Source organism: Bacillus rossius, chromosome 10 (genome assembly GCF_032445375.1).
Source record: "Bacillus rossius redtenbacheri isolate Brsri chromosome 10, Brsri_v3, whole genome shotgun sequence".
Taxonomy (NCBI): domain Eukaryota; kingdom Metazoa; phylum Arthropoda; class Insecta; order Phasmatodea; family Bacillidae; genus Bacillus; species Bacillus rossius.
Genome location: NC_086337.1, coordinates 40,174,927 through 40,202,878, shown reverse-complemented (window position 1 = coordinate 40,202,878; position 27,952 = coordinate 40,174,927). Strand labels below are relative to the sequence as shown.

Sequence of the window (27,952 nt, the reverse complement as noted above, 5' to 3'; positions counted from 1 at the left end):
CTGTGCCCTGGACCGAGGCTTGACGGGTCTCTGCCTGCACTTCCTCCCCCCCTGTAGCGTGATGCAGCTGGAGAGCTCGCTGCGGGAAAAGGAGCGCGAGCTCACGGTGCTGGCGCGCAAGATCGCGCTGCTCGAGACGGCCAACTCCGACCTGCTGGCCAAGGTGCTGCAGCTCAAGTACGCGGCCGGCGGCCGGCGCTCCAAGGCCGCTGCCGTCCCCAAGAGCAACAGCGCCGAGGGCATTCTCACCGACTTGGGGACCGTGTGACCCTTCCACCCTGGTGAGCATACGTCAGGCCCCCCACTTCATTATGTGGGCCTCGTTTCTAGAAGTCATGGTGCCCCCCCCCCCCTTTTTTTTTTTCTGACAGTGTGACAGATAAAAAAAATTTTTCCTTTATGTACATTGTTTTAGTTATATTTCTTTTAACCTTTTCACAATTATTTTTAAAACACATAAAAACTAGTTTTAAGTCAGAGTTTCGAATGTCAACGTAAATTTATTTTGAATAATGGCAAATAAATGAGTGTAAGTGTTCTGCACTGTCAACATGGTGTCACGTCAATTGGTGGCGGTTTTGTTACTCACAGTTGTAGATTCAGACACGTTCTGTACGCACAGCATATTCTGAATAATATTACTCTGGTGTAATATTTCATCGCTAACTAAATTTAGGCCTTACTTTTAATTGTTTTCTATGATTTATTTATAATTGTCTACTTTTTTGTTTTAAGTTTTTTCCTTTCCTTCGCAGGCCCCCTAGACCCATGGGCCCCGTTGCCATAGCAACTGTAGCACCGGCCACGTGGGGGCCCTGGCATACATGAAAAAAAATTTAATGTGACTTTTGAATCACTGATCATGATGAGCCTGGTCGGAAGTTTGTCCTACCTCGTGTCAGAGGACCCCAAAGACTCATTGTTGCTGGGGGTGTCACAGGGTGGTTAGACCTTTCCTGTGAAATGTGTGAAAATGCTCGGTTAGGAAAGACTTGCATTTCGACAGATGTCAAGCCTCAGTACGGCTAGTGCAGAGTTTTGCTAAGCTGCATGCCTTGGGAACAAACGGTGTGAATTGTGAAAATTCAAACCACATCAAGCACCTCTCCAGTGAAGCATGGTTTGCCAAACCACGCCCCCATGGGAAGAGGGCTTAAGACGAGAGGTGCATTCGTTAGAGAAGCCGTGGCTGAGTGGTCAGGTCATTCACTTGCCGCTGTTATTTCCAGCGGGGTCAAAAACTCTGGTTTTTCCGCGAGTGGGAAACTTCGTAAACATTGCGATGGAGCAGTTGGTTTCATTCTCCCCACCCAGTTATTCCATAAATACTCCATTCTTGTCTCATTCTCCCTTATTGTCTCTAATTACCTTGATATTAATGAGACATTAAGGCCTTTACCAAAATCAGTTGTTGCAATCTTGTTGGTAAACTGCTGCATCATTTCTACCTCTCCCTTGCCATCTCTCCTTCCGGCCGTTACAACTAGCATATAGCATGATACCGCTACATACCTATGCCCTTCCCCTTGCCGTATTCCCATTCAACCGCTAGTGGATGTGTTGGAGTGACTTCACTGCTGACGCGCACTCCTCGTCTACCGGTTACCCCACCATGTACCTAACTATTCCCCTCATGTGATCTGAAATTTTGTAACACTCAAAAATTTTAGTCGTCCAGAAATATGACCATATTTGGACAAATGTTTTTTTTCTCTGAAAGTCTGGGAAGACACATCACACCATCTCAAGGCTTGCTCTGATTGGCTGGCGAGGCAGCACCCAGCAAAAGTTCTGGTTCATTGCTGTGCACTTGTGCACTCACGTGCTGGATTTTCCCAATAATTTGAGGCGTGAAAAATAACTTGCTGGTGACAGTGTGTCGCACCCGCAAATTCCTTTCTTTTGAAACCTTCTGGAATGTTCTAGAATGTTACATTTTTATGCTTTAAAATTTGACAAAACATAATTAAAACACATGTTAATTTTAAGTGATTAAGTGAATTACAGTGAAACAAATAAAACACACTACGTTCAGCTTTATGTAGAACCTAACGCAAATCAATAATAATATTAAAGCACAAACAAAATCACTTAAATTACTATACATAATAGAAGAAACATGAGTACAAAATAATTATGCAACATTCAGTAAACATCAACGTAAAACATTTTCAGTCACATATTTATGTTGTGTTTTTGTCTTTATGTTGTGCCTCCTACCCCTTAAGTTTTAAAACTGTTGGTAGGCATATTACAAATAATTAAATAATGTGTGGTTTAAAGTGATGTTTTTTGCTATGAGGTTTAACTGTGTATAGTTGTGAACACTAGTATTCTTCATTTTCCAGGCTTCCATCAGCATGCAGTTGAAGTGTGAGAGTATATTTACATGCGACAGTAGCATGCTGCAATGCCAGTGGCCAGATATGATCTCCTAAACACTAATGTTAAATCCATCCAGCTGTACGTTTACATATTTATATTTTCAGTTCAGTTAGTTGTATGTACTTCATTGTTCTTTGTCCTTCAGACCAATTTTTTTTATTATTATTTATTTACATATAAAAAAAGGGGATATGAAAGACTTTGTTTGTAAAAGTAAAGTTTGGGTGGCAAGGAATGTCTGTTGTTCGGTGTGATCAAATGGGCGAAACTCTTTGCACTGGGCATAAAAAATATTAAATGTGGAAAAATGTGAAATAATTTTTGTGCCTGTGTGGTAAGTGGAAATGCTATGTATAATTATTTAGCCCATCTTAAACTGTTCAGTGAGAAATGTTAGGATGTTACCATACGGCTGTGCAACGTTGGAACGCAGTTTTGATGACTGTTTTATGATTGCGTTCTGTCCTTAATGTAAATGACACATTTGAGAATAAAGAACTCAAGATCATTCTTCTGTATGGACACTTGTGTGTATTTAGCTCAAAAATTCATACAACAAATTTTTTTGTTATAATTTTATACATCATTATTGAAAGTTTTTGGAATACAGTAAAACCTTGATTTTACACCACAAAAATACTATATATATAGGTATGGTTATCCCTGGTTTACACTTCTTGTCTGCGTACTTTTAGTAAAACTTTTTCTGCTAAGTATATCTCCCTTGGCCAGTGTTGAAAGAGAGACATATTTTAATTTGTCACATTGTTATTTTTTGTTTACAATGATATCATTAGTTATTGTTTTATTATGTAACCAAACATATATATGAAATTATAAAACTCATAAGCATATAATCTACTCCCAATTTTTTATCACATAAGATTTAACTCTATAATCACCAAGAAATTCATTTTTTAATATTAATTTTCATTAAGATAGTGATTTAAAAAGAATATACAGAAAGTTTAAAAAGGTATTTATTCATTGAAAAAAAAGTAAAAAAAAAAAAAGTGTTCTGAATTATGGACTTGTGTTCTGAATTTTAAAATTTTTGCTGTCTCAAAATGTCATGTGTACTCTTTCTTTGGTTGTATTTACATACATGAATATTTACTTGAAAATAGTACATTAAAAGTGTTTTAAATTTCATGGTATTATAATGGCTGTCTCATCTTTTCTGCACATTGTCTGAATACTCATACAGTAAAATAATTGTCTCTCCTATAGCACTTAATAGCAATGGATCATTTACAGGATGTCTGCTATTTTTTTTAATGACATGGTGTTACATTATTTTCCATTTGCATAGCAGAAACCTGAAAATATTTACAATAAAAATGTATTCAATATTTTTGTATGCTACTTTTAAGGTAGTAATTCTGATGTGAAATTGGTGAGAGATGTTTTCCATTCTTGTTTGTGATTTGGAACTGTTTTGACCAATTAATTTGCTTATGAAAGTAGTCTTCATTTATGAAGGATTTTTGTAGTTAGTATAAATAAGATTGCTGCACTCATCATTAATACAACCAGTATAAAATAAAATATGTATGTTAAATTAGGAAGTAAATATGCTAAAGTTTCTTTTGCTAGAAAATAGAATGTTGGAAGTACCTTACGTATTCCAACTAAAGGCAGATAATTGAAGAGATGGAAAATATTCATTCATTAGAATTTTTTTTTGACTTATCTGTTGTGTTTATTCAAAACATTACGTACCTATGTTATTTGTAAGTACCCAAGTAGATATTTGATTTTTAGTGTTTCTTAAACTTTCACATGCAAGCTGCAGAGTTGTCACGTATGTGAGTTTTACAGTAAACGTGCTTTAATCTGTAGGGACAACATTTTATGGTATTATTTTTATGTCAATTTTGTTTTTAAAACAGGTGTTTTCTGTGTTATGATTTTTATTTTTTAAATTGCTTTTATTCATAAGAAATTGTGTATTATTCAGATCTAATATAAATCTAAAATATTTCTTAATGCTTTTTCCAGTCAAATATTTACAGTTTGACTGACACATAATCCACTTATTCAATAAAATCATTAGTAATAAGCATGTCTGGAACAAAAATACTTGTAAAAAAAATTAAAATGCAATCTTTGTGTGTTTGAAAAATCTGCCATGATTAATGTAAAAACTTGTTGCTAAAAACTGATGCAAGATCAAACAATGTACGTAATATTAATTTTTTCCCATACATTTAGTTCATACATTTTAATAAAAATTCATGCTAAGTAAATTACATTCGACGAATTTACCATAGTAAAAGAAAAATTTTCTTAATTTGAGTTAAATGCTGTCAAACTGTCACTGTCAAATTGTTTCATGTTTTTTGGTACGTTTCGGTGCTAAATGATGTACAGCAAAACCCCTTATTTGCACTTTTCATGGGGACAAAGTAAAAAAGTGTAAAAAGCGGGAAAGTGTAAATAAAGGGAAAAGTATAAAAAGGAGTACAGTTTACCTTATTTAGAATTTTTTTCCTTTTGTTTAATAGCACATACTACAATGCAGGTACAAACACACTAACAACAAATTTTACTTTAGTATTTAATCCATTATTAATTTACCACATTTGACAAAAATAAAAAAAAGAATGAAAGCCAAAATGTTTTTCTGATTACTTCCTAAAAATAAATTTGAAATTTTCTTCTGCTTGCTTTTTTGGCTGTTCAAGATTATTTGCCTCTCCAAATTATAAATACAGTTGCAACCGGCAGGGTTTATAACAAATACGGGCTACATACACATTGCTCACAGTAAAAATTTTTTTAAGAAAAGGCCGCAAATTGTTGAATATTTACCGTCAATAGCGCGCCAAACGCGGAGAAAGGTCATTGTACTCGGTCAGCTGCTGTAACGACGCGGCGGCGCATGCGCACTCTATGCTCCGCCCAGACTCATGACGCCATCAGCCGCCAACCAATAGATGCGAGCTTAGCGGAAAAAAATATAAGCTCCACCTCCCGTGTACCAATTTTATCCAGTTCTAATACCAGTTTATTGGTATACGCACCAGTTTTCTCGCTGCCGTGACATGTTCAAGTTTACGTTTATCATGATGTCTTGATACCAATAATTAATTATTTACGATCCCCAGAAATAAATGGTTAGTTTAAAAAATATGGCGTCAACTGTACAACACTTCCCAAATTATAAAAGACGTATAAAACAGTTACCAAGACACCGCTCATTTTATCTTGTGAAGTTTATGTCTCGTACCAGTATTTCGGCTAAGTTGTGACATAAATACAGTATCAGAACTTACAAGCAGCCATGTTTGTACATTCATGAGTTTACGTTTTTCCCTCGTGCATTTTAGATTGTCTCCTGCTATAATTACTCGTACTTTTACACGCCTAGGCTTAAATTATTACATGTTTAGAAATAAAAGCAACTTTTCATGTTATAAAATATGTATATTTTGCTATTTAAAATGTTCATTGCCTACTAGCTCCACGGTATTTTCTGGTTGTTTATGGTTGTTACGTGACGTAAATAGCGGGATTGATTCGATTTTTGAGACGTAATTCGCGGGAAAGTATTGTATTGGACTATATGGGAACCAAACGGGACCTGAAGAATATAGTGCAAATAACGGGAAAACGTAAATAACGGTAACGTAAATAAGGGGTTTCGCTGTATTAACGTCCATTTTGTTGTTTTATGTTGAATTCACATGGTTTGCATTTTTTTTTTTTTTTTGCAGTTGTATTGCCATTTTTCATATTATCTTGTCCCTATTCATCCAGTATGTTTGGGACTACAGCCATGCTAAATTAGTGATTTTTTGCCAATTATCGAATGTCAGTATAGTTTCAACAAGAATATAAAATGTGAACAAGTGAAAAGTAACCAGCTAGAAATCAGGAAATACTGTACTGAAATGTAACCGACAGTAACTATAAACTTCTGAGCGCACTAAACATGCCGGCAGAGAAGTAGCGACCAAGGTCCCGAAATCCACCCGAAAAATCTGGACGCGTCTCGATTGTTGGTGGATTACAGAATGTATCGGACCATACAATTATGATTTTAACAAATATTTTATTTTTTATTTTTTTAAAAAGCTGTAAATTTGCTCATTTGGTTTACAATTTGTGAAACTTTACATGACTTGTTTTTTTGACATGGTTTACCTAGCTTTCTGGCACTTTAGTAAGCCTGTTCGCACTGTAGTATGTACTGTGCTTGTAGAACCAGTGAAACTTTTGTTATGGAAGTTGTGATTTATTTGGTTCATGTATCTTCGTTTTTAATCTTTACGTAGGCTGTTAGTAGTAAAGTAAGTATTAATGTTAAACTAGGTATAATCATCTGTAACTAAATTATTGGCGTAGCATACAAATTTTCTTTTAAGTGTTTTTAAAGTGGTTGGGTGTGGAAATAGCATGGTATTTTTCTAGTCAATGTTTGAAATGGAACAGATGTGTTTTTGACTAGTTTTTGATGTGTTTCATTGCTTATGAAGTCCTTGAAATTCTAATACCCTGCTCCTGTGACCTAGTCAGTGTTGTTTTAAATCAGTTTATAATAGAAATGGGTAAATAGTGTAGACTTAGTATGTATAACCTTGACTAATTAAATCGTCATGTTTTTGTATATATAGTTCACAAATTACATTAATTATTGCTGTTATGTCTGTACATATAGTAAAAAAAATGTTTTATTTTTGCCTGTAGTTCTATTATTTTTTTCACACAATTTATTATCTTTATACATTCAATTTATTTATGATTTATTTAGTTACTTACTGTCTTTTGTGTATTCCAATGTACAAACAAGTTCTATGAAATAATGAGTTTTTTTTGTGAGATTTAAATTTTGATTTGTCTTTGTGGTTGTGGTAGTAAAATTTTTAATGAACAAAGTTACTGTCGCAGTGCTCTTCGATAATATTTTCCATCTAAGTATGTATTTTTAGTGAGGACTAAATGAAGTTATATTTTGCGATCAAAGTACCTAATATGTTGTGATATCGATAGGTATACCTTTGACAGGTTTTCTAAAAATAGTTGTTTATTATCATTAATTGGTGATGGAAATATGTTCATTATGTTTCTACTACTTTTGGGCCATAAAATCATGTTTTCTTTTTAGCATGTGTGCAAAATTATTTAAACTTTACTATCAGATAAACAACTTAATTTCTTTTGATTGTTTTGCTTTTGTGAAATCTTGATTTTACAAAACATTTGTTGCAAAAAAATGTTTTTATGATTTCATGAATATGTCTGGATATGAGCCAAGATATTTGATCTTAAGTGAATTAACATTTCAAATTACTCGGATAACATTTAGCAATAATAACTATAGATACTATTCAAATAAGAGCTTACATATGTTTGTATATTTCTAGTCAGTTTTAACGTTACATTTGAATTGTTTTGTAATAACTTGATTATGTTTGTGTTTTAAATTAAATCTCGCCCTTTTTTATTGGTTGATCTCACATTGTTTGCAAGAGACTCTTGGATGTTCAGTGGTTTATCTAGTTCTGTTCTTTTTTGAAAGTGATATTCAAGGTTCTTTTGTTAATGTACAATATTAAAATGAGTAGTATTGTTTAAGTAAAAATATTGTATTTTTCTTGTATTTAATTTTTTTTAATATGTAACATCCGCTAGCTGTTGTACTTGGCAGTATGTACTAGGTAGTGTATATGAAAGCTACTGCCAAAGTAAGTAATATTTCTTGCTCAAAGTAAAGGTCTGAATTTTTAAACTGTGCACTGAATAAAAATGACTAGAATACTTTCAACGGATTTTGGTAGATAAAAATAAATAAATTTTAAGTGGTCAATTATGTAAAAATAAGTGCTACGTTCATACAGAGCTGATTCTGATAGTCTAGTCTAGTATGACAATTTTCAGTTTGTCTATTCATTCACAGCAGAAAGTCAGGCTCAGGTTCATAACCTAGCACTTTCAGCCACCTCTGATTCATTCACACTGTTGTTAATTAACGTTTGCCAGAAATTCTGGAATGAGATGGAAGTTAAGATGCAGCTCGGTTTGTAAATTACTTACATATTTCTTTGCTACGCTATAAAATTTATTCAGTTTAAAAAAAAAATTACCTCTGATTTTTATTCGGAACAATATATTTGTTTTTAAGTTTTTAGTGAGCTTGTGAACATCTTTTGTCTTGGTCTTGCATTTTACGTTTTATTTGGAGTCTTATCTCCTACACATCACATTGACTACAGTCACAATTTTTAATTTTTAACTGCCTCTGTCACCCATTGTTTTGTAGCTAACCCTTCCATGCTGTTTTTTTTTTATGGAAATTTTCGGCTTTCTCTTCTAGGGTGTTTGCATCTTGAAAAATTGTGCATTATTACGACATGTAGGATTTCAGCTTCTGTGAAAAGTAGTATAGAGATTTACATAGAGCATACTTTGTAATTCATTTGCATTAGTACTTGTATTTAATTACATAAAATGATACACATGCATTTCATGATCTGGGTTGTTAAAACACATTCGTTTTGATGTAAATTATTTCAAGGTTAGTTTCCTTTAAGATGTGATTATTTCTAAAGCTTGTTTTAAGTTGAGTTGGCCCTAATTTTTGTAGTAATGTTGCTCATATAAACATTTGGAAATAGTTCATGTAAACACAGTAAATTTTCTAATTTTTTCGGACAGTTACTATAGAATTTTAATAGACTATGCATGCATTAGTATCCACCTTAGTGTCCAAAGAATTGATTGTATGTTTGTTTTCTTTAAAAAAAAAAAAATATATATAAGTATTTGTATACTGCAATTTTTATTCTGTAAATTTTAATCTGCACTGAAAATATAATTTTTGTAATGATGGTTAAATGTGATAATTGTACTTAAGATTAGTTGTATATGTATATAATAGTACAAAAAATATATTTTTGTCTTGTTTCGTTATTTGGCGGTGATACTGTTGTGTGTCCGGCTTTGTTGTAAAAATTGTGATTCCAATCAGTATGCCATGATAATTTTATTCTAAAGTTTTTCAAGATGCTTAGCTGTGTAAATATTTCATTACTAAGCCAATACCATAACTAAAAGTGTTATTGTTGTGAAATTTTTTCTTTTACATTGTAGGTTTTTTTCCTTATTTGTTTGTTCTTCATATAACAGAGGGTGGAAAACTTAAAAGTAGAATATTTTTCAGTTGTTTTCTAGTGTGGCCATACTACTTCTACCTAAAACTAGAAATCTTGAACAGTATTGTGGATAGCTGGGTAGCAACAATTTTTTTTCCACATTAGATTTAAAAAAAATATTGCGACTGCTGCAATAATTGTTACATACGTGTATATTATGTAGATAATGCATGCTTCATACATATATCGTATATTTTTCTCTTAGGTCCTCAACCTCATCATATGCGTAAATGTTGGCAAAGTTTTCAAGAAATTAATTAATTAAACCTGAAAACATTTGTGAAGAATTTCGGGAATCTTGGTAGTACTTAATAACAGGAATTACTAATCCTTATTCATGGTGTAAATAGGTTTCTATTTACTGGCTCATTCAGAGTAAAAAAGACTTGCACTTTCACAGCTGGCTTTAAAAAAAATCTTTAGTGTTGGCATTAAAACTTAAAAGTTGATGCCTGTTAATCTACCATAAATAGCTTGTTGTAGAGTTACAGGTTTTGGAATGTAATAGTAACTGAAGAACAATTTTTTAATTGCAGTGGAAAAACATGAAATGCTTATTTGATTTTTCCATTTTCAATTTTCACTTACATGTGAAGAGATTTAAAACCAAAAAATTTTCTGAAGTGAGGTTGGGTTCCTTGTCACAGTTTCTGTGTGTGAATAATCTCAAACCGTTCACGGATTCTTGGTGTTGAAACGTTTTTTTGTTCACTGCAACCCTGCAGGCACCTAAAACTTCCTAAGGTTGATTCATCTTGCATGCATCTGTGATCTTTGAATGTGTTTGAGTTTATATTTTCCCCCTGTAATGGCCATGGTTGTGATTCAAGCGTAACTTCAAAACATTTCTTCTCAAGACCAATAATATTATTTTTGTAACATGGTGCCAAATATTAAGAAACAAATACTCTTTACCTCTTGTTGAAACATTTTTGAAGGTCAACTTTTTTGTCTTGCTGGAATGTTGCAGATGATATGTATATTAAAGCTGCATTTCTTTGAGAAAAAAAATAGTGTTGTTATGCAAAGAAAAATACAATAAAAAGTGTTGGATATAAGTTTTATTTTTTACCCTTTTTTACTTTGTATAAATTCTTGCATGCTAAGTTTTCTATAGGTTTCAACAATTGATTACTTCAGAGAGCTCTTCTATTAAAAAATATCATAGTAGGTCTTAGTAAAAAGTAACTTATGTGAATTTCTAAAATTAATAAAGTAAAGCAATTTATATTTTTCATTAGAAATTTTTATGTTGTACATTAATTAAAAGAATATATATTATTTTCATTTTATAAAGTTTCTTGTGAACTAGTCAGACTGCATTTTGTATTTGGATTTGGATTTTATGATAGGCCTATCATTTAGGCAAATAAGTTGCTTATAGCAACTAAAGCAGTAAGTCATGTACATGTATGTTCAGTACAGTTGTCTGTGTCATTTAAGTTAATTGCCAACACCAGTCACTCTAAGTAGGGTGTACACCTTTTAGGAAGTCAGGGAGAAGTCAGGGAAAGTTATGCTATTAACTTGTAATCCTGTAAAAGTAATGTATATTCCCAATGATAGTATTTGAGCGGAAAATGGTGTGGTACAGTCTGCCATCACCTAGATTGTAAAAGCATTTTTTTTCCTCAGATGGTGTTTAGTGCACAGTTTTACATGCCATAAAATTGTGAATGTATGTACTGTTTGAATTTTCATTTGTTGTTTAAAAACAAATAAAGTGGAGACATAAATAGGTCAGCTATGGGGATGGTGTAAGCTAAATTTTCTTAATTTAATTTTGTGATTTAGAGAATTGCATAATATGTAATTTAAAAAAATGGGTGCATGTACTACATATGTTAGCACGTCAGAAGTTATATTTAATTGGCGTAGTTAAAAACTAACTTAAATTTTGCAAGCAAAAATTAAATAGAATTAAAATAATAAAAAGTTTGGAGTGATATTATAAATACAGTTGGTAAAGCATAAATTCAATCAAATTAAAAATTCAGTAACCAGGCGTACCATAGTCAATGGACTCTGGAAGTTGCGCCTAATACCAATGGATAGCAGTTAATGTTGAATGTAATCTAGACAATTGTATTGAAATTTGTTGTGCTCGTCACCAGTTAAACCCAGTGTGTAATTTTGTTAGCTATTTGGGACTTAGTAGGTGTGATTACTAAGTGATGTGTTCCTTCGATGATTATTTACAGTTGTCCTTGTGTTTGTGTAATGAGCAAATGTAAAGGACTTTGGTATTATCATCACTGCAATATGAGAATATTTTTAGATTGGATTCTAAAAAACACATTGGTGCACTTAATGCATTAAGAGGGACTGGAAATTTTTAGGGTTCTCTAATACACCATATCCAACCTCAAGAGTTGAGAGTTTAGAGTTGTGACTTAAGAGTTGCGAAAGTATGTGAAAGTAGGTAAAGGTGTACAAAAAAATCATATGCTGTTACTGCCATCAGTAACCCCATGCCATCGAGCAATCACTTATCGGCTATCTCTCTCTCTCTCTCTCCCTCCCACACTCTCTTTTTCCCATCCACATCAACATTAAAAAGTAACACAAACATTAAAACACGAAAACCTCGTATAAAAAGTACAACTTTAAAAATAATTCGGGAGATTTAAAATTTTGGTCAGGATATTTTATTGCAGATTTGTGTGGTCAGTGTGCTGAGATAAAGTTTTTTGTATTTTTTTTAACCTTGGAGTCCTATTTTTCCTCATATTTTTACCATGTATCAGCATATCCGTTTGTGTTTCTGCCACAGCTATGATAAAATTATTTTATATAGTTGGTTTTCAAGTTTTTTTTCAACCAGAATTCAACAATTTTAATTCCTTAGTCTTTGTTATTCTTTTGTAAGATTTGTTACCTCTTTTTTTTATTGCTACTTATTTCTATGAACTTGGCCCCTCATGTGGCTCACTTATGGTTTGGGTCCCTCGTACGGTACATGCTCAGGTCAACCTCCTGATAAGACTGAACAGGGTACTGCCCAATGCTGTATTACTAGCACTTTACAAAATTGAATAGACTGCATTACATAAATGCAGTACCATAAATAATATAAATATGCTCCTCACTGACTCACTGACTATGTAACACTGTATGCATTTTCTTTTCATGCACTTAGTGTAACATTTTCATTGCTATTGAGTGTGGCTCCAAGACAATATGCAATACGCTACTTCATCACTGAAAAATAAAAAAAGCTGTTAAACCATTAAACCAAGAATAAAAATTTTCGGACTGGTGGTCTAGAGACAAAAGGACCAAAAAATCATGAAGTTCTTGCCATTATCACCGAGCAGTCAGTTGTGATACGTGTTTTTTTAAATTTTTTTTTATATTTTTTATTTCTAAAAAAAGATAAACATGTTGCCAACGTTTATATATGTTTGAACCCTAGAGTGATCATTGTGTCAGTTCTTACTTGTTTTATTGCAATGTTTTATTTATTATTTTTCGTAAACAACTCCAAAGCTTTATTCTGTTTACGTGAGTTGTTTACAAACAGTGAGGGGAAGGGTGTTGTCCTTGCCGGCTGCGTCGCGCGCATGCGCAGTTGCCAGCGCTTGAGCGAGGGGAAGGAAAACCAAAACAAACTCCATCGCTTTATTGCTTTGTGTGACGCAGCCGAGATAGCAGTGCGTAGCGTTGGTGGTCGTTTCTTGAATTGTTGGTGCCAGTTTGGCATTACATTAGACTTTTCCATTTTTAAAGACTTTAATTTATTTTAGTTACCGAACTCCGTGATATTTACAAGACTGAAAAAATGATGGAGGAAGAGATGATCAACGGCCACGAAAGTGATGTGGCGGAGGTACCGCAAAATGGCGTTGAAGAGATTTCTGGAACTGTAGCCGCTAGTGTGAATGGTGTGGACAATTTGCATGTTGATAGCCGCATTAAACGCAAAGCCAAGAGACTTATTAAGCAGCTGAGCAAAGAAGTTGGCTCTAATGGAACTGTCGTAACGTCTACGAGGCATTTGAAGAACAGTCGGAGGCCAAGGAATGGTTTCGGGCGGGGGCTACCTAAGAAAGGCAAGTTTTGACAGATTTTGTAGTAGATATTTTATGTAGTGCTGAAATTTATAGTAATGTATTGAGTGCGTGTTTCAGTTTGAGTTTTTCTGTAGCCTCCCTGATAATTTTAATTCCTTATGCCAATATACTTGTATATAATGGGCATTATGCCGGCTGAATAATTTTTTTTTGTAGTACCTAATGTTTCTGTTTAATTTTAAATGTGGTGACATTCACTTTTTATCTAGTGTTTGACAAAGTAGTAAGAGAGTTAATTAATATTCAACTAACTGCTTTCATGCCAAGTCGACTGTTACACCTGGCGAAGTACATAGTGCGATGTATGAGATACCGGCGTTATGCATTAGCAATGAGCATACTACTAAAAACTTGAGTTCGTATTTCGAAATTCTGTTACTCATTGGAATATATTATGAACTTGAAGTTTTAAAGTAATTTTTTTATAGCTAGTAGTAAAACTAGTGACTAGTAGTAAAACGTGCAAGCTCAAAACTACAAATTGAAAACAAAGATTTCAATATTATTTCAGTACGTATATTAACAAGAGTAATTTCTCGTGGGTAAATAATATCGAACAGGACATGATGTTCGATATTCCCGTAAAAGAGCGTTTTGTAATTTTTAACGGTATTCAATATAAACCTGTGTGTTGGGTATGCGATGAAGTCCTGAGAAATTGCGTATTAAAATCATTCATAACCAAATTTTAAATAAAAATCAGTTCGAGTTTTTTTCAATTGTTACTTTCATGTTTTCAGCAGTTTTAATAACTTTCCATCAATATTAAATATCCCTTTACTTCAAAGCTTTCCGCAACAACCGAATATTCCAGAACTCATTCTGGATGAAAAAAATTCTACAACATTTTTTTTTTAATGTTTCTTATCTAATATAATACCTAACCCTTCAATTAAAATGATACAAAATAAAGTAATGTAACACACCAATCATAAAACTCAACATTGTGATCACGACCACTTTCACAAGAATCAAAAGCAATTAATTTTTACTTTCCTACGGCATTATTGACTGTTATTAGCTAGGGTAACCATATCAGTAACACAGTAAAGACATACAGTAAAATTATAGCAAAAACAGGAGACGCAGTAATAGTATTCTGGTTAATTTATTATTCGGCTTAAATATTAACAGCGTTAGAAATAAAAAAGAATGTAAAATGCGAGAAATTACATTATATATAAGTACGTATATTGAGAAATAAGTGGTAGCCAAACAAAATTATTTTTTATCCCAAATTAGCAGCTTCATATACCCGTTGTACTGAATTTGGCGCGTATTTTACATTTAATCGCTGTGTGTCAGAAAGGAAGTGTTATAAAAAATAATTAACAGCGTTCTCTTGCCAAAAGTTTGAATAAATGCAGAATGAAAACAATAGGGCAGAAATGTTCTTTCTCTGTTTACAAAAATAAACACTCGCTAATAATTGACTACATTTAGCTCCGAAGGTTTGGAAGAAGAAAATATTTTTGGTTGCAGCTATTCGATTATCCCTCGATGGCGCATACCCTACACTTGGAATATCTGTAAGCCTGGGGACAGTTGAATTTCTTCTTGGACAAATACAACAAAATTAGTTGTTACAGTTCTGAATTTTCTTCGTAATCGCCATGATATCCTAAGTATTTTTGTAAATAAACATTTGATAACTTAGTTTAAACAGTGTCCTCCTTAAAGGATGGTTAAATCATCCTTCAGATAATCTGCTCCTAAAGTTACAGGGCTTATTGAATTTTTTTTTCTACTTTGACATTAGACATGAAAAAGAAAATTTTGTATTCCGTAAACATCAGGCTTTTTCTACCGCGACCTCAAGGTCTCGTTTCCACCAATCCAGTGGCCTTGTATCGACATCATAAGTATGTTTATATTTTATATATTTTAAAATATATATTCCTTGCAGCACTTGTGCCTGTTTTATTGTTTCTAGTGTGAAGTTTCACGTTGAACCTTCTTTAAGGGGGATTTTTTTTTCTTTCAAAAACCTTAAAACTCCACTATTTCTTCGAAAATCTCATCCTTCCGTCGGGCCGACTGTGGGTCAACGAGGGTTGAAGTAGCGGCCTCCCCCTTCCCCCCCCCCCCTTTTACGGAAACTACGGATGGTACTTCCGGCGCGCGCTTTCCGGAAGCAGGGAACGGGGTTACCATGACCTATGACACGCCACCCCTACGTGGGGTCTACAGCAACCCTTGGTTTTTCGGCTGTAGGCGGGAAAGGACGCCCAAAACATGCAAGTTTTTTGTCGTTATTAATGCGAAGCTCCAATCGTTCGTTAGTTGAAAGTAGGGTGTCCTTTATATGTTAATATTTATGCAAAATTTAACACATTCGGACGTCGAAAATTGGGTACAAATTGAATGGAAAGATTTTATTACATAGTCCATTCGTACGTATAGGTCAAGCTGATAAAAGCGTAGTAAAAAATACAGGATCTCTGTTTTATTAGTAATCTATTCATTTTGCGAAGCGTTTTAGAACTGAAGCCTGCATTTGTCCCAGCAAGTCCGCCTGATGTCGAAGTCGGCGAGAGTTAGTGGGTGTGATGTTTCCGTGGTAGATTCTGTGCGCTGCGTTCGTTGATAAGTCCCCCCCTTTGTGAAGGGGGGGGGGGCAAGCGGTGTTGCCAAGGCGTGGAGGGGAAGATGTGGCATCGCTGTGCGGCGGGTCGGCGTCGTCAATCGATGATGGTGCCGTTCGCTTCTCTGGCTTTTCCGTTGTTTTTCTTGGAGTCAATACACGACCGAGGATTGCGTGAACTGTGAGATATATAACACCGTGTCGAACATAACTGATTTTATGAATACGATGTAGGTGTTAAAGGGGAGAGATAAACCGCGAAAGACGCCAACTTGGTTTCAATAATTTTTAGGCCATTTAAGTTATCCAACAAATTTGGCTACGTTTAAGCATAGCATGTAAATTTAAGGAATGCTTTCCCCATTGCAAACATTTAACTTTAAGTATTTATTTCATTTTGGGGGAAAAATTGCATCTGTAATAACATTACCTACCAGTAGACATATTGTTAAGGTTTTTCTAGAGCTCTTAATGTGTTTCTATGTATGTCCCGTTCTAGGTAATTATTTTATATTTACGTTCCGCGCGTCTATCTTCAATAATATAAATAAATAAAAATATATGTATATCGCTTACATTTAGCATTATTAGCTGCCAGATTTACATTTTGAACGGTTTTTTTTTAGAATGAAATGGAATATAAATATTTACATAACTTCTTAGGTTTAATGTAATAGTTTGTTTTCATTCAGAAAATAATATTAAATTTTACCTAGGCTTTTAAAATCCTCAGAATTTTTATGATTTAAAAATAAATAAATTTTTTTTTTCTGAAAATTTTAAACCATATACGCAGTAGCATTGCCTTCAGCCCCAAACATTTTCATTTATTTATTCCATTTTGTTCTCATTATCCAAACTGCACAAAAATGTTAAAAACTTAACTATGTCATAACTATGCTAAATTTTTTTTTATTGTTTTTTTAAAGTTCGGTTACTCTTTTCGAAACTATTATGGTATATTTCGGTCCATATCTCACCCTTAAACTCAGTGATCAAGTTGAGACCTCATAGATCGCCTGATGATTCTACAGTGGTTGGCTTTTGCTTTCCGCTTTATGGGCGTGAACTATACTATACAACACCCAGTCTTAAACCTGTGAAGATTTTTTTTCCAGTAATAATGAATACCCTACCCGGCCGCAAATCAAAATTTCTGTACCTTTACATAGCCTCAGTAACAAGGTGAAATATTCTTGGAATTAAGAGTGCATTTTCATCGCGTATACTACGTTAGCGCGTTTGTATTGAAACTCCTCAGGGTTGTGATTTGGTTGTTAAATAATAGCCCGTTGCCTGAGCTGCTCTGAAAGCCCGTTAATTTTGTTAACCAACGTGATAATTTTTGAACACAACGTTGCCTTTGTGTATTTACTCTTGGCAATGTTTTTTTTTATTGTTGCTAGTACATTCCTCGATATTTCGACCTGTTTTAAATCAACATTTGAGTAGTGTGTAAACTACTACCATAAAATATTTTATTTGTTTAATGTTTTGTAAACATTAAGATAAGATAGCAGCATTTCTAGTTTTGAAATAGCGCCAATGTGTATACGCAATCACTATATAAACATTGCTCTTGAAATATTCAAAGTTATGTTTCTATATTTATTGCTTTTGATTGTTTTTATTTAAGTGTAATCCCTCATGAGATTTAATTGTTGGTGGCTTTTTCCGAACTCAAAGCGTTATGATCCAATAAATTAATAGTAATTTGAACATAATTCGCTAATGTAATATTGTCTTACAAAAAACTGTGTAAGTTTTAATAGTAGGTGAAAACTGTATATGTATGTGTATATTATATATATACATACATATACGGAATTATATATATATATATATACGGAATTATTTTCCCTTTTACTGTTACCAATTTACGTAGGTACTATATTTTCCTTCGTTACTCCATTTAAGTTTATCATTGGCCATCTGTAGTGACGTCATTTCCTACTTCCTTTCCGTCCAATAGTAAGTACGGTATCGTGTATTAATCGTTACATTAATTAAATCTAAGTAAAGTATGTGTGCATTCTCGAATGTAATAATTATAAATGATTTTAACAGTTTAGATTCAAAATTAACCATTTTCCAAATATCCTGTGTGCCACATCACAATGTTTTAGGGTAAGTTTACAGAGTAGCTGCATCTGGGAAATTAGGTAAAAAAAAAAATGATGGTAAAGGTACATATTAATTACTTGTAAAGTATTACTTGCATATAAAATACATGATTAATGTATCTTATTTGACCCAACAAACCTTTCACATAGGTTGTATTAGCTTTATTTCCCAGAAGCCACCACGTTAAAAAATTATATCGTGAACCTACCTTAAGTTTATGTGGTACAATTTAGCTTTATATTCCTTGTGGAAAACAAACGAATTTTAATTAAATTTTAAGTCCCCATAATTTCACCTAAGAATACTCAGTTATTCAGTAAGTATGGCTGGTTAATTTTCGTTCTTAGGGATATTATCTTAATGTAAGTTGATTGAATCTTGGAAATAGGGTCTGTCTTGATGATTTTGACTCTATACCAAAATCTATAGAATTGGTTGTAGGGAAAGGGGGGGGGGGGATTTTTATTCACAAACTATTTTAATCATTTAGTGACTCTTGTGTGGTGTACTAGCTCACTTTGTCGACCTGCAATGACGAAATTGCTATGAAGCAAAGCACATTTCGATGTCAGGTCATGAAATGTAAACGTAACCATGTACAGTTAATCCCTGGCAGTGTATAATTCGCTAATGAATTAATGTTATTTATTCCTGTTGTGTTAAGTTTAGATATCTTTTAATGTATTAAAATATAACAAATACCTCGCGGAAAACACAATCCTAGAGCACAGTCATCTCGTAATTTTGTAACGAGATTGGAATGACTTATGATTGTATTTAGGAGACAATTTTGCTGGAAATAAGTTCAAATATTAATAAAACCCTCTCGGAAAAATCTCGTAATCTGTGTTACGACGGCCGAAATTTGACGTCATACAAGAGATCGGTAATCGCATTTCGCAGTAAGACGTCTTAACTATGCCGCCTTATCATGAAGGGGAAAAATAGGGTCCGTAATCGACCTGCTGGTACTGCGAAGTGGAGTTGTTAACCATTTGGGTTCTGTTCAAGACAACAAGCAAGGACTCGGCGACCTCTCCCGGGTTGGTTTTATTTGTGAAGGGCCGCGGGGATATATTTTTTTTGGGGGGACTGCAATTGATTTAGTTGTTGTTGAGAAATATCCATCCCCTGGAAGAAAAAAAAAACGGTGGTCCGGGGGTCCTCATCCGGGAAAATTTGCGGTTTGAAGGTGCAAAAGGGTGGTTTTTAGACATTTATTTTTTATAAAAAATATTTTCAGAGAACAAATTTGTAAAAACACAGTTCTCACATTACCACGATTGGTCTAAATGCACCATGCGCAACATATGGGTTGTATCACAGAAATCATATTTTTAATATAACTACGAAACTAAATGTATTATTGGAGGGGACGAAATTGAAGACTTTTATTATTGAGGGGGGGGGGGGGGCGTGTCCCCCCCCCCCCCCCGGTTGCGACGCCCATGGTCGTTATACGAAGAGGAGTGGTGAGATGTGAATTTGTTGCACGGTTACACGACAGCTGTAGGCGACGCGACGGGGCCGACTAAGATTCAGAAGGGCCACGAACCATTTAACGTTGCCGACCCGGTGCTCGTAACCCCCGCTCTACGTGAGCACGCGCTAGCCACCGCGAGGAGCGAGGGTGTGGAGTCTGTGCAGGGTGAGAGAAAAACTCTCACCGGCTCGCGGCAACGTCCGCCATGTTTCCCCCGCCCGAGCCGATGACCTAAATGCGGCGCGACGCGGGAGACCCTGGCACGTGGCGCTCGGCCGCCGTGACCCCGATCGGGCGGGCGTCTTGCCTGCGACGCCAGCGCGGTTCGATCACCTCGACGGCGCTGCCTGAAAGAGTTTGGGGGGGGGGGGGGGGGGAGCGCTGTCCCTTGTGAGGTTTCGCTTAGTCTCAATTTAAAAAAAAAGTCTTGCAGTACTCGCCAGAGATGTGCTACATCCAGGGGCGCAGCCAGGGGGGGGGGGTTTAGGGGTTCAAACCCCCCCCCCCCCCTTAGCACCCAATATTTAATTAAATTTCTTATTCATCACTCAAACAAATTTCATATTAAAAATTAATAAATTTTTTACCATTACAATATTTAAATTTAAGTGCCGAAAACTGCTAAAATAGCACTATTTTACATCTTAAAATCCAAATTTTTCCTGGGGAGGACCCCCGGAACCCCCGCTTTAATCCGGGGGGGGGGGGGGGGGGGCTGCTTCTTAACACCCCCCATACACAAATCCTGGCTACGCCACTACATCTAACCTCGATAACGAGAAAATTAATGTGTTCTCATGTTATATACACTTATAAAACGAAATTTAACGTATGATTCTTTAAAAATAATGCCGAGCTGGATAAATATACGAAAAAATTGTATTTTCAACTCAATTTCTGGGCGCGAATCGCACGTTGTTTCCGCACCCGCCGCTAGAATACAATACACTGCCGGAGCAGCTACGTCGACTGTTGAAGAATCATTTGCTTGGCAGACCGAAAATTTAAACTATACAGGCCTAATTAGACGGCTCTGATAAAAAGTGTATAAGACTTGAAAAAAAGGTACTAAACCCCGGATTTGGACCATATTTTCGACAAGAAAGTTTATTAAAATACTGCCCATCTTGTTTAAATTCATTAAATATTTAACACTATAAATTTTACCTTTGGCTTTGTGAACTTGGGGTTCGCGCCATCCGCCACAGATGGCAGCACTTCGGTTTCACATTTTCGGTCCATGCTACTTCTGTTTCATTCACAATTTTTTTCTTACCAAATGCCGTATACCGAGAGCCAAAATGTTACCAGTGGTAGGGATGCGGTTATACATATTACACTGCAAGATATAGCTTCTAAGCTGTGTGTTTTTAAAATAATGATGCTGCTTAGTCTAATTTACGACTTTTCTTCTAATTTGCGATTTTATAAGTTGCGATGTTTTTAACTGTTTTCCCCCTAAACTATGTTCGTTATAATTATGATAGTTTTAAGTTATGAGGATTGTTTTAGAGACTTTCTAAGTGATGTGTGAATTCCCAAGTGTTGCCCATTTCCCCAATGTCACACTTGCAAAGCAACAAATGATTCATGAAGTTCACAGACACTGTTGACAGGACAATAGTGGAGTAAGTATACATAGACCGTTGGTACTTCTTTGAAAACTGTCAAATTTGATCAAAAGTACACGATACAGGTTACAGCTTCAAGAAGTCAGTGACGGAGCCGTGTGGGTGAGAATTATATTTGGGGGGGGGGGGGGCATAATGGTTTTGATATACTCTTCCAGTTCGAAATTTCAAGAGATTACTGTCAGGCTACGTTTATTTATTTTCATTGCTACTATTTTTTTAAGACTCGGTGTGTATCGTCATTAGTCAATGTCGAGGATCACCCACGTACCTTGTACGTCGGCTTGCAGCTGCGACCGCGGCCTTATTACCCTCTCCACCCTCCTCCTCCTCCCCCCCCCCCCCAATCCTAATCTTGATCGTCCCACGATCAGAGAGTTCGAGAGTGTGTTGGCCTCCCCCGCAAACCTTGCTCCGGATACCCGACCGGTTCCGCGATCGGGCCCCCCCCGGTTGTGCCTTCGTCGCCCGATCGCTTCGGGGGGGTCGCTGACCCGGTCTGTCGCCCCGAACCGCCCTCGGCTCCGAGAGGTGGTTTTTGCGCGTCGGCGAGAAGATTCAGGCTCTCGAGGCCCGGGTTTCCCTGGGAGGTGCGTGGACCAAGGGGGGGCACTCTGCAGCGGGCTTTGTGGGACTTGCACGTTGCCACGTTCTGCAGAGTCGGCCAGTTTAAAAACCTGGAACAGTCACGGATTTTCCTCAAGTGTTAACACTCTTAGAAATTGCAGGAAAATTTACGGACTTTTTAACGAAGAATTCACCCCCAAATAAACGAAGAGTTCTTTGTAATTTTATATAATTGACTCTGCGTATAAACTTCGCTTTCTTAGTTCTGTTTTTTTTATAAAGGTAAACATACTTCTAGAAGAAGTGTATATGCGGGAGTCATAAAACTTTTTGAATGTTTTGCTTGTATTGCAAGATTATTTTCGTGGATTCCTGTTCAGCGTTTATGAACTTAGTACCCGTAAATTTGTTAAGATAACGGTGAATTTACAAAGATCACTTTATAATTTGTTACCAGCGTTCTTCGTAATTTTAAGGTGAAGATTTTTAACAGTAGTAATTTGAAGGGGAAATCCGGTTTACCATCACCGAGACTTAGAGCAATTTTATTTTTTTATTTTTTTATTTTAGGGCATAGTTGTGCACTGTAAAATATCGGATGCAAGGCTGTGTTTGAACTAGTACAGGTACAGGAATAGTAAAGGCTGGATTTTTTTAAATTACAAAATAGGTAATTTATTTTTTAAAAATTCGTCAGAGATTTGTAATTTTTGGTCTTGGAAAATTAGGGAAAATTTTCTACATGTTTGTGTGAACACCCTAGCTTAAATATGGTACGGTGGGCCCAGGTTTGAATCATGATTTCTATCAACCTTATTTCGGTTTTCTGCCATTTGCCGAAAGTCACGGGCGTGTGATATTTCCCGCTCGTTCACCAACACTCCTTTTGTATATTTCCGTCCCTAGCTTCGCTTTCGCACAGTCTTTGAGCCAAACAAATCTGTAATCCTAGGACTTCCTGATTTTTCTTAGGCCGGTGTCACACTGTTCTGTTGAACCAGAGCGGTCGCCAGTTTCTACTGGATCAATTTTCCACGTGTTCTATTTTTATGCATTCACTTAGTGCATTATTAAGATAACTGCATTGTGAACTCTAAGAAAAGCTGTCAAGATAATATCCAGACAAAAAACGATGCGGAAGTTTTAGTCTCAGTAGCTGAAACTCTTAGCGTGACTCATAGTGTGTTTTTCTTTATTATAACGTGTGACTGACTGTACATATTACTTTTGCCTATGATAAAAGTAATGTGAAATATTCGTCCAAAAACCGCACCTGATTTAACTTTATATTTTAGTCAGTTATTCATAGATACCACAGTTTTGAGTTAATACTTGTCTATTCGGTTTTGTTTTGAAGTCTTTGGACTTGGAGACATTTTCTTCAAGTTTATTGCACGTATAATTGTCAATCTTATGTTTCTTCATTTTGTTTTAAAATATTGATCGTTAAAACATCAATAGTGAACTGGACAAATACAGTTTAATGATGTTACAGTGTGTTTTCGTGGCCTACATCAGGGTTCAAGTAAGGGGTTGTAGTGGTCTGACCACTTGGTCCCCGCCAACGCGATCCGTGCTCGAATTCAGGCCGGTCCGACCCAAATTGTTTTTTTTTAATAGCAAGTGGGGAAACGTCAAGTACATCGTGAACCGATAAGTGTCTCAGGAAGCTGCCCTGTTTTTCCCACTCGAACGCAATGTGCCACCTCTCAATCTCGCATTATCGCCTTACACATTTCTTAGACTGGTCGTAGCGAAAGGGGCACACATACTGTGCGCAGAGCTTCAGAAAAAAAAAGCAATTTGCTCAAAATATCTGTGTGGTGTCTGTTCACGAAAAAACATTTAAGAATTCGCTGAGGGCGGATGAGTAATCCCGTTTCCGTATTTAATTTTTTAACTGTATTTTTTTAGGAAGAATGAAAATGGCTAAAACGCGGGTTTTCAGAGTAATTTTTAGGTATAAAATACCTGGTGCAGGTTCTTGAAAGCACTCACGGCACTTGCATTACACCTTTATCTTCATTTCTCCGTCGTATAATGTAATGGTTACCGCTCAAATCTGGTAGTTGCCCTATGCGCGACAAGAAGACTGCGCGCCAGTTCAGAGCCTTGCGCTTAGAGGCGACACTGTACTAGACACACCAGCTAGCGTCGATCTTATAATTCCGTCTCATGAACACACCGTTAAGTATACCTTTGGAGAATGTGTGCATTTTAAACGGGATTGTAATGTTAAAATTGCTTTGACTGGTACCTATACTGGTGCTTTTATTTTTTTAGTGTACGTTTTACCCAAAGCCAAATAATTTTGTTAAATCGGTACATTTTTCTGCGGCTAAATTGAATTTTGTTTTATTTCAGCAGTATCATCTCACCGATGTACATTAATAAGCTAGCATTTTTTTTAATGAGTGAATATGTATTATCGCATGAGTTAAGAAATGTCCATTCACGCATCAGCAATATTGGTCGATTTTTTTTAGTAAGTGGTCCGCTTCACGGCAGTTTTTTTTATTAATTATTAGTTCATTTGTATATTAGGCCATGCGATATAGTAATTTTAAACTTAAAATAAAATAATTTGCTGCTCAAGTGACTAATATGTAGATGGTTTGGCGGAACTCTTCATATAATTTATCTGCTGCACGAATATGTTCATCGACCAATAAATAGCATATTCTATTTATGTTATCTACTTTACATATGCGGAATGGCTGTCATTCTGTAAAGTCAGGGAAGTTGAAAGTTGAAATTGGTTAGGAAAATTAGAGAATTTACTTTAAATCCTGGAAAAAGTTATGGAAATTCCCCAGTGATAGTAATTTTAGGGGATAATGTCATGCTTCAGTCTGCAGTCACCCAAACCGTAAAAACATTTATTTTTTCAGATGGTGTTTAAATTCTTAGTCAAACACACTGTAAAATTGTGAAATGTTATGTTAGAATTTTCAAGAAATAAGGGCAGTGGAGAGAGAAACCATTCCAACTACGGGGATGATGGAGACAGGATTTTCTTTTTTTTTTTCCCCTTGGTAAAATTGCAAAGTGCGTCAATGGTTTGAAAAAAATTACTCAGGTAAATTGGAATTTTTATTCAGGGAAAGTCAAGGACATTTTATTTTTTAATTTTTTTGACACCCTGATACAGCATATTAGGCTTTTTGTGACCAGTACAGTGTGGTGGGATAACTCTCCTTCCAAGGATATCTAAGTTCGATTTCCGGGAGGGTCTACCCCGGAAATATGTTGGACTTTTCCTAGAGCCATGTCGCCGAGGGAGGGGTGAGTTCAGCTCTCTTGAAGGCTCCTGTCCATCCCGTCATATTTCTTCGCTGCTCCATCTTATATCATTCGCCTTTTTAATTGCTTCTATGTCAGTGGATGTTAATCTGTCGAGAATAAGTTTGAGGTTTGTAGTTCACCCACGGTACCGCCCACACACACCTACACACGTGCTACTTGCTGTCAAGTTCTGTCAGTACTCTGCACGGAACATGTTTTGAAGGACATTAACCTTTCGCCACTTCACGCTCAACAGGTGTCGGATCAATGAACTTTTTTTTCCTGCCGATGCTCTGTAGATAGCTATATACTGAAGCGTGTTGGAAGATAAAAACACAATTATGAAGGACTATCTTTGGTCCGAAACAGCTGTTAGTTTTCGTGTTCAAGAGCCATTCACGTAAGTGACTCTAAAATCACTGCCGCGAGGCCTGGACAAGTCAGAACACACATGATGTAAGTTTGTCGTCGTTGAGGGAGGGGAGGAGGAATTGTCAAATACGGCTGAATGGGCACCACCCACCAACGGTGTAGCTACATCAGCAGTTCGTTACTTGCTTGGTTTGGCATCGCAGGACTCTTGACGCTTGGCGGCGTTTGGCGCAGACCATGTGTCAACGACCTCCAGGCCACTCCCCCTTCCTTCAACACTTTCACTGCTGCTGCATTATGACAGCCAGTTATGGTCCTTTACTATCCTTGACATCCTTGTAGGCGGGGTACTTGCACCCGAGAAAGCAGCAAACTCTTCGTTAATAGATTTCTGCAGTTTTTTCTTTGCGTTTATCTATTGTCTCCTCAGATTGAGCAAAGGTGCTTAAAATTATTCTTCCTGCTAGTGTTTTGTAGACTCGCTTTTGCCATCCGCCGGAAACTGTTAAAAACTCCTGCAATAGGTAAAATCTCTTTGGAATATGTTAAAACTGCTCCGAACCGATAGTAACTGGTTGCTACCTGGGGTCTCGACCCCTCCATTCCAGGATTTAAAAAAAGTTAAGACAGACTAAGATAATTATAGTAGTTCAGCTACAGATTATTCTAGAGGGAATGTTGTAATCCTTATTGGGCTACAATAATGTATTTCTTCCCCAATATACACAGAAGCACACGTGCATGTTACTGTAAGCATCTCTTCGTTACAAACTTGATGTGTGTGTTTCATGTGTTTTTAACAAAATCATAAAAAAATGATTTAAGAACAACAAAAAAAAAATCCAAAATTTAAAATGTTAGGTTTTTTTCTCAAGCAAAATCATCACTTATATTTCTATGTTGTAACGTTGAAGTTCTGAAAGTCTACAATTCCCTGAGATTTTAGTGTGCCGCACGATTTTCTTTTAAAAATTGTATTATAAAGTGTACTAAATATATATATATATATATATATATATAATTGTCATGCTAGACCACCACCTTCACCAAAATCCAAGCTACGGGCATGTTTCCTGTAAAGTCGTAAGCATTTTGTAATAAATTGTAATAGTAGGAGGAAATCTGCTTTATGCGTAATCTCTGCTCAACGAAAGTAAATTTTCAGTACTGAACGATGAAAATATAATTGGTACGGTGTGAAAACTCCTGGAAACCAATATATGGTCTATTGGTCCATTATGTTTCTCAGTCTTAAAAAGTGTGTATCTGCGAGGAAAGCAGGCGTGGAGGGAGCAGCTGGGAAACTGTGACGAACAGGGCTTCCTTGGGCCGAGACACGAGCGGTGGTTGAACCCGGCGCCCGGTGACGCAACCGCCGGCCTGGGCGCCACTTTCTCTCGCTTGTCGCGTCAGCCCCTGGGGCTTTCCTGCTCGCCGCCCCGGACTCGTGCATTCGGCCTAGCCAGGCTAGGGACTTTGGTACCTGCTGTAGAGATGTTTGCCATCCCCTCGTGTGTCTTACGTGTACGTATGTGTCTGGGAAAGCCTTCTTTTCACAGCCGAGAGAGCCAAAACCCGAAGTTCATGCTTTTTTCCCCCGTATCTTTTATGTAACTATCCTAACCAAATCAACCGTCCAGAATGTTTTAAAGTATTTATAATGTAGCTAACCTAACCTAATTGACCATTAGTATCCTTTTATCAAAACTGCCATATTTATTTACAATGAACAAAAAAAACCGAAGATCCACGATCGGACGTTTGGCTCTCTCATATGTGAAAAGAAGGATTCCCAAGTTCCCGTGGTAATACTGCAGTAAATAACTGGTCACGGGGCCGGGTGTGGAACCAGTGGAGTAAAGCGGAAGACAATTTTTTTTTTTTAAAATAGAAAATTGGCCCACTAAAACGTTCTGTTCTATCAAGTTAGAATGTGTATGAAGTCGCTCAGAATGTTTATGGCGTCACGATATTAACGTAATGTGTGTGTACGTGGCATGATCTCTATACCCCGAAGTAAAGAAAAGCACGAAGTTGTTGGTACTCTAAAAACCAAACACAGATCTGTTAAGTTTCGTATGACTAGAAATTTTTCTTCCCCGTATTGTTTGGCATTAAAAATGTATTCTGCGTCCACTGAAGTTATCAGAAAATTATTCACTTAGTCGCAAAAGTATTCGTCCACTGACCATTGACAATGCCACGAGGATGTACCTTGTGATACGCATTATCTGGTTTAATTGATATCGTAGATTATGCTACTATTTTAATAATCTCTCAAATAGCATGGA

At 36.0% G+C, this 27,952-nt stretch overlaps 2 protein-coding genes across 2 annotated transcripts in view; both read left to right on the top strand.

Annotated features, from left to right (window-relative positions):
• Positions 1-12,237, top strand: part of LOC134536012 (golgin subfamily A member 4-like) — a 41,107-nt gene extending 28,870 nt beyond the window's left edge. Inside the window, exons 12-13 of the mRNA XM_063375506.1 lie at positions 58-281; positions 2,349-12,237. Of these exons, the coding sequence (XP_063231576.1) occupies positions 58-268 (211 nt within the window). The 3' untranslated portion in view covers positions 269-281; positions 2,349-12,237. The remainder of the gene's footprint in view (positions 1-57; positions 282-2,348) is intronic.
• An 831-nt stretch (positions 12,238-13,068) lies between these two features.
• Positions 13,069-27,952, top strand: part of LOC134536010 (programmed cell death protein 4) — a 56,876-nt gene continuing 41,992 nt past the window's right edge. The window contains exon 1 of the mRNA XM_063375504.1: positions 13,069-13,594. Within this exon, the coding sequence (XP_063231574.1) occupies positions 13,324-13,594 (271 nt within the window). The 5' untranslated portion in view covers positions 13,069-13,323. The remainder of the gene's footprint in view (positions 13,595-27,952) is intronic.